The sequence below is a fragment of the Alosa alosa genome, chromosome 16 (assembly GCF_017589495.1).
Source record: "Alosa alosa isolate M-15738 ecotype Scorff River chromosome 16, AALO_Geno_1.1, whole genome shotgun sequence".
Taxonomy (NCBI): domain Eukaryota; kingdom Metazoa; phylum Chordata; class Actinopteri; order Clupeiformes; family Clupeidae; genus Alosa; species Alosa alosa.
The window spans coordinates 15,927,099-15,934,992 of NC_063204.1; the positions used below are offsets into that span (position 1 = coordinate 15,927,099).

At 41.5% G+C, this 7,894-nt stretch overlaps 1 protein-coding gene across 2 annotated transcripts; it reads left to right on the forward strand.

Moving 5' to 3' along the window:
* The first annotated feature begins 1,692 nt into the window (after positions 1-1,692).
* On the forward strand, positions 1,693-3,037 carry LOC125309018 (phospholipase A2 inhibitor gamma subunit B-like). Of its 2 annotated transcripts, none has more exons than XR_007196041.1 (4): positions 1,693-1,803; positions 2,135-2,281; positions 2,509-2,686; positions 2,820-3,037. XR_007196041.1 is itself a non-coding variant. In XM_048265662.1 (4 exons), the coding sequence occupies exons 1-4, from the start codon at positions 1,716-1,718 to the stop codon at positions 2,930-2,932; spliced, it is 456 nt and encodes a 151-aa protein (XP_048121619.1). In that variant the 5' UTR covers positions 1,693-1,715; the 3' UTR covers positions 2,933-3,037. The 2 variants fall into 2 exon arrangements, 1 of the variants encoding a protein (XP_048121619.1); XM_048265662.1 differs by having other exon boundaries at positions 2,579-2,686.
* Positions 3,038-7,894: the final 4,857 nt, after the last annotated feature.

Below are 7,894 nucleotides of genomic sequence, written 5' to 3' on the forward strand. Positions count from 1 at the left end.
GATGTCAATGACAATGTACAACATCAGTCCATTTCTGCAGAGTTATAGTGGGGTAATAGTAAATATAGTGGGCTACTGTCAAACATAATTTGACAGTAGGCTTATCATCATATGTGACCTGTCCAGCTGAAGTCCACCTCTTAGCTGGAGTGGTGGGTAGGCCTTAGCTGTACTCTATAGAGATAGTATAGAGAGGAAGATACACATGCAGGCCTGTGGAGTAATACACCCACACCCAGACAATGTTCCATGTTTCAAAAATGTACAAAGTTTATTAGAAGAATTATACACATAACAGAATTGCCTCATCAGTGTGTCAGTACAGCTCAGTACATTCATAGACTCCAATAAAACAGCGCCCTCTAGAGTCACAAAATTCGACAGGTCACAGAATTTGGTGCAACACCGGTAAGAAAAACTATTGTCAAGACATTAGGCAATTAGGCTACTGTAGCCTACCCCGGAATGCAAAAATAAACTTCAGAAAGACAGAAAGTTTGTTGTAGCCTACTGTATTCATACAGTATGAGTCATTGAGAGTCTCAATGACTGAGTCAGATTACCTGTTGTCAGTTGAGCCCCCCAACTGAATTAGTACCCCTATGTGATAGCCTAGAAATCTAGACGCACCCTAGCGGCAGCAAATTAGCCTACATTTGCTTCCAGGGCTAGTCTAGCAACACTCCGTTGGCTTGTGAGCTCGAAAAAATAAACTTCTATCAGGCCAATCAAATCGTGTATAGAGTCGTTCGGCGAGCTTAACATAATGATTGATGGCAGAGTTGCAACAGTTTGGCTTGAATTCTCTGCTACTTGAAAACAACGAAGATGGATGTTGCTGTTGGCCAACAGTGTGACACGAGTTAAGCTTGTTTTAAGATGGCAAAAGTTTAAACTAGTAAACTAGCTCGGCTGGTGGGAAAACGCATGGGACTCAGGGCTGTCCTATTGCGTGCAGAGGGAATTTGAAAGACAACCGATTATCCCGCCCCTCGGACTGAGCACTGCGAACGGTGAGTGCCCACCCTACATTTTAATGTGGGTCTGGCTCGTCAGGCTACCTATGTGAAGCACTGAAGGGGAAATGAAGGGGCCCGGGATTAAACTCTCACATTTCTCTCACAAGTCTCAATGTGTCCATTAGTTTAATTCACTACTAGAAGTCATTATTTAAGGGGTTAGTTTTCAAAATTTTCTGCGGGGGGCATGTCTCCGGACCCCCAAACCTTCTTTGGGCTAAGCCCCCAATGTTTCAAATGTCTGGCTCCGCCCCTGTCCACAATAGCAAATAAGACGGCTGGAAATCATACATTGCGCAATATATTTGCTTTTAATAATCAACGAACACCACTAACCACTCGGTGAGTTGCACAGTTTTGAAAACAAACGTTAAGGGTTGTTTTAGGACATGTTTGAGTAGCCTAGTATGCTGGCAGCCACTCTGAGTAGTCAAAGGCGATTCAAAACGAGTCAGAAAAGTCGAGACAGGACCAATCGTCAAAATTTTGGTGTCCACCACTCTAGTCCATCCAAAACAAACCACAAAAGGGACTCAAAGTGCTAAATACTGGAATTTCCCTTTAATATCCAAATGTGACGTAACTTGAGCTGTTGGAAATTTCCAATGCCCCTTTCAATCAACATCATTATTTTGTTATTTATCTATTTTTGCTGATTTCTTCCTTTCAGCCCGCTCCTTGACTTGCTATCAGTGTATGCCTTATGGAACAGGGCCATGCAAAGACATAACGATCTGTCCTCCTACTACTTATTGTGGTAATCTGAGGGTGGCCACTTTTGCCGGTAAAGCTAAATTTTTGCATGTCAAATTGTTAAATAACTTACATAGAATGGTTATGGTTATGGGACTTGGTAGACACTTTTGTCCAAAGCTAGTTACAAATAAAACAATAGTTAAATTAACAGTGAGCAGTTTTAAAACGTTGGTATACATGAATTAGAATAGCAATAATAAACAATAATGTCAATGTAATCAATAGCCTAATGAAAATAAACAATGAAAATAAACAAATACTATGATATACTATAATATACAAACTATAACTCATGCTTAATTAACTATGTGAATGCTTACTGTTTCTTATATTCACTTTTCATTTTCTGCCTATCTAAGGTGGACAGGTGATCTCAGATATGACCATTAAGAGTTGTGTTGTGCCTCAACAATGTATAGTTGGTTCCTATAATGTGGGTAAGATAAAAAAAGTAATCAACAGCAAATGCTGCATAAAGGACGACTGCAATAACGGGACAGTTGAAGGTATTATTACGTTTTCATGGAGAAACCTCCTGTACCTGATGTGTCAATATAACAGCAAGATAAAAGCATGCTTTTGACTGACTGCATTACAGCATTGAGTAATAATAATGGCTAAACTTGTACCATGATGTAATCCAGTTCTCAAAAGGATTCTTCAGAGTGTCATTGTTACCATTCAATTGATGTTACTGTTTAAGTCACTCTCCACTTTGTGTGTTTCATTACAGATTATTAGCTTTGGGTGTAGATATGTGTTGGAAATAGACAAAAAACTTTGATTGTAACATCTCTCAAAAGCATCCACTGGAGGTCCCAATGGAAAGGAATGTCACACATGCATTGGGAGTGACTGTTCAAGCAAACTGAAATGTGAGGGAGAGGAAGACCGCTGTCTAATAGCAAAACGTGAGTACAAAAAAAAGGAAAAACAATTAAGACAAAGTGTAAGAAAATATAAATTTGACTTTAAAATGTTATCAATAATACCAATGCAGATCAGAATATCGGAATGACTGCTTTTTATTTTATCCCTTGCCAGTGGATGTAGATGGTGAGAAAATGACAGGGAAGGGCTGTGCCTCTAAGAGCATCTGCACTATGAAGATGAGAAGATCAGATGGAACAGGGCCTGGCGGATATGACATGCTGTGAGGGATACCTGTGCAACAGTACAGGAGAAGTTAACAGGAATAGCATAACAATCATGGTGTTGTCAATAGCCTGCTTCCTCTTCTTACATTAAAGGTACACCAGGCAAGCCTGAGGCTTTTTCTCTAAACTCCCCCTCGATTGGTTTGAAGCTCTTTTCCTTTTCTTTGCGTCTTCTGTGAAGGGTTTTCGCTGCTTCTTCGCCGGCTCTGCCATTATACACACGTTTGCAACAATCTCTAGCGTTTCGTTAGCCTGCCTGTTTCGGTCGGCGGGTAGGATACACTGAACTTGCAAGCGGGATATTCTTCCTACAGGCAGTAGGGGCGGGCGAGAGAGTCTTAATTCGCCCTGTAACGAGTCATTTAACCATATACCGACTCACAAAGATGAGTAATTAACACGAAAACGTTGCCTGGTGTCCCTTTAAGGTTGTTTGGTAAATGTGTGTCTTCTCCTAGCTGTCAGGGGTTTCTGCATATACTCAAATGCAATTCATCTTCATACTGTAACAATGTACAGGGAAAATAACACAGAACATTATTAAACATGGCAACCTTCAATCAATTGAAAATTGAAAATTTGAATTTCAATGGAATGGATGATAGTAATTGATCACTTGGAAATTCAGTGGAATGATCCTCTTGTCAATATTTACTAATATTATTCTGTTTCTGTCGTACTGCCGTAACTTCCCAGTCGAATAATAATGGTTATATTGCCTATTAACAGGATGTTAATTAGTAAAATGCTGATCGTAATATATTACCTATAACAATCAGAAGTGTCGTGCCTCTGATAAGTGCTTTAGACCTCTTGGCCTTCTTTTTGATTGATCTCCGTCGTATATTCAGAACACTTAAGGTTTGCCTATTTTGACTGCCGAAGAAACCGAGTGCTTCTTTAAGCGCCTCCATGCTCAAAAACCATGGAAACTATGTTTAAACAGGATATGACAGAATATCTACATACATTTTTACAGAGCGTCGTAATTACACAGGATTAATATTACGCAGGAGGTATATCACCCCACAAATAATCTCGTCCGAGTAGGGCTTCAATTGTCCTGCTCCTGCAGTTCACAGTCTATGCAAGAGGAGAACATAGATAACACACATCATCTTCCACAGTTTATTGGCAGCCCTCTTAAATGTAAAATGAGGTACATAAAAAAATCACCTTTTGGCTTTTTGTTCACAATGAAAACAATGAGTAAAAATTTAACCTTGAAGGGAAGCTGAGTAGAAAAAGAAAAATCCTCATAAAGAAATAAAACACATATGCCACAATTGGTGGCAAATCTGATACAAAGCCTATCTTTCTTGCAGTAGTATGCCACATTGTAGCCAACTTAAAAGTGTTTGTCAACTTAACAGTGTAGAAGAATGACCCCTGGTGTCCGTGAGCAGCCAGCTTTGCATCTAGCAGGCAAACCAGAGCAATCGCCACCGCTCCTGAGGACCATCATGTCTCATGGGGCTGACAAGCCTAATAAAGTGATCGAGGCAGCTAAGGATACACAGAAGTGTAGTAGTTCATCTGTCTACCTGGCTATACACCTGTGCAGGGTCAGTATCTTACAGAGGTTCCAAATACATGGAAGATGTAACAGAGTGGAGAAATAGTCTCGATACAATAGCATTGTATGTTTGGCTACACTGATATCTTTGTTCTCTGAGAGAAATGACTGTGAGATATCTGTGCACCTCAGGGCCATTTAGAGACATGTGTTGGTCAGGGGCGCCTTAATACCACCTGAGGCCACTGGGCTATATGTTTTTAAGCCCCCCCAACCGCAAAAATGAATTATGATTAAATGATACCCGGCCCGTGATCTGACCCGCCTATTTAACGTGCGCTTTTGGTTAATATATCCTATAACATGCAGTGTAGCCTATCATTATAGAGCCTATGTAAAACCTTTACATAAACAGGAACAGAAAGCCCTCCTTAATCACGTCAGCCTACCCCTGACATCGCTTAGCCTACTGCACGAAAACAAGCGTTGAACTCTTACAACACTGGCTGGCTAAGTTAAAAGATGCGTTAGGCTACACATATGGATGTTTCAAGCTTTTCAAAAGTGCATGTGTTTGTCGTGTCAGGGTGTTCCCCAGGAGGTTTTTTGAAATTCTGTCCACTTAACACACCATTTTAACGCAGCTTGGGAGGGACATAAATACTTTTAGCCTACAGAAAAAGCAGCTGGCTCATGTGACGTGAACATTGGCTACCTTATGCATTATCACTAATACCCTACATGGAGACATATCTCACGTTAACAATGGAGAAAACATAACATAGGCTATTATTTGTGCGAATGGGTCAAGTCAAGTCAGAGGCCGTTTACTCAACACCGCCGGGTGGATTTTCTCTTACCGCTTTCACACCTTTAACGACTCCGGCAAGAAAAAAACCTTGCGTGTACACACAGAGGTGTAACCGGCTAAATGTGCTGTAGTGCATATGCCAGACCAGTCGATGGCGCCAGTTAAAACAGTTTGTTAAGCCAGAGAATGTCTAATAAGTGCTCTGGTTAAGCAGTCGCATGAAATAAGGAGACTACAGACAATCCGGTTTTCAATTCAACTGTTAAACTAATAAAGTTCATTTTCAAGGTATGTGACTGCTATGTGAAATTTCAAATGCTTAGCCTACGCATTGCATTAGGTCTGAGCACCACTGGAGAAAACACTAACATGCAGTAAGCTAATGTTTAACTAAGTAAAGCTAACGTGTGCTTTTAACTTAGCCACTAAAGGCGGATAGGCTACATTGTGCACATAAATCATGACAGGGGAAAGAAAAACATTTTAATATGATAAATAAATGGTATTGTTTGTTTTGACAAGCAACATGTCAGGTCGAGTGCCGTGGCTGAGTTGAGAGGTGGGGCTATGTCGTCATAAAGTTGCCGGCTTCGCACCTACAGGCGTCTACACGACGAAAGTTAGCCGGCGGTTTCAAAAGTTCCCACTTCGGAAGCCGGTTTCAAAAGCTGTCGGTTTCAGTCTCCTAAACTGCCGGCGTCGTGTACATGCAAGGCGTAACCGTTAACAAAACCTCACCGGTTTCACAAAAACCGGCGTCGTGTGCACGGCCCCTAATTCATTTCTTTGCGCAACAGCCCATGTTCTGCGTTCACTCCAGTGAGACAAGTGAAATTTGCCAGGCTATTTGCTACGATATTTACCTGCTATGCCTTCTGTTTTCATGGACAGTTACAGGAATCCACGTCATTCGTTTATCGTTGCTTCAATCCAACCCACGTTATCTCCAGAGTTTGTAAGTTTTGTTACATTTTGTTACACTTTAGAAGAGATGACAAAGGGGGCCTCTGCATGGATGTCATTGTAGAGCAGTGCGATGTGCTCAATTAGGCTATAGCTCCAGAACCTATGACTGACGCCGAGAATACGGACACGGCCGTTTAATATTATTGATTATCATTATTATTATTAGGAGGCCCCTCATTGGTCGAGGCCCCTGGGCTGAAGCCCAGGTAAGCCCCTGCATTAAGGCGCCAGTGGTGTCGGTCAATATGAAGCATTAGTCCCACACCAGCAGTTGAATTATGCTGCATTAATGAGAGCGTGGCCGGTACAACCAGTGTGTCTACAGAGTATCCCTGTAAATCGGTGGGTGAATTCCCTCTACTTATGAAATGCATAATGGGGTGATATATGAGATATGGGAGTGAGATTATCTCATCACTCAGAGAACAAAGGTTGCAATATAACCAAATCTTTTCACTAGATGGCAGTAATACATAAGATAACACTATACATCAGATTGATTTTGCTGTGTGGTTATGGCTCACACACACACACACTGTGCACATCTGCACACTATAAGCTTACTTTGTGTAAACACACATACACTCAATGAAATGCATTATGCACGTAAGATAGCCTTAACCTCCTTCAATCAATCATGGCTCACTCTGTTTCCAGCCATGGGCATAAATGCAACACATGCATACATGAACACAACCAACCACCTATCCACACACGCACGCACACACACACACACACACACACACAGTTGGCCTCAAAACGCAGGATGTAAAACAAAACAGAGTGGAGAGAGAACAACATTACCTCAAACCCAGAGAAAAAGGGGCGTTTGTAGTTGCACGTGATGATGATGCACTACATGATATAGCTCTCATCCAAGAGTCCAGCCAGTAGGTTGTGTACGGGTCTGTTTTTTGCACTCATATGAAGCCCAGTCTGGCAGCTGTCAAGATGGGTGACTGATATGAACATGCAAACATACAATACAAGCAGCCAGGTAAATTATGAAATATTTGAGCTGCACATTAAGATGTCAGGGATCTCAAATACAAGAGCATAACAGGGTGATTGTGGGAACTGTTTTCCACCACAGACCCTCAGCTGAGAGGCCTCAATCAACTCACAATGTACTAATTATGACCGCCGCGCAGCGAAGCTAGGTTTAGTCAGATTTTTTTTATTTTTTTATTTTTCGCATGTCCAAATTTCCGTCAAGGATTCCCGGAACACTGAAAGACCGGGATAGACGAGACTTGGTGGGCATGTAACCCCATATGGATAGCATGGAACCATCGTTTTTCGTTTTGATCTGTAGCCCCCAAAAGGAGGGTAGGGCAGACACAGTTTTCTGTGAATATCTTGAGAACCGTGAGGTTTAGGAGGACCATTTTTTTTTGTATGTTGATCTCAAGGGGCCATGTCAACCCATTCCATAACCACTCATTTCATGTATAGCGCCACCTAGTTAAACACAAAAAGTAAAAATGAGGTGTTGTAATGTCGCGGGTATCTGTGACCTAACATAGTCAAAACTGCACGAAATTGGAAGTGTAGGATCATTATGACACCCTCTGAATGCACACCAAGTTTAGTGGAATTCCGTTAATGGGGGGCCACACAATAAATTAATTTATGTTACTATACACCAACTGGCCTGTAGGTGGCGGAG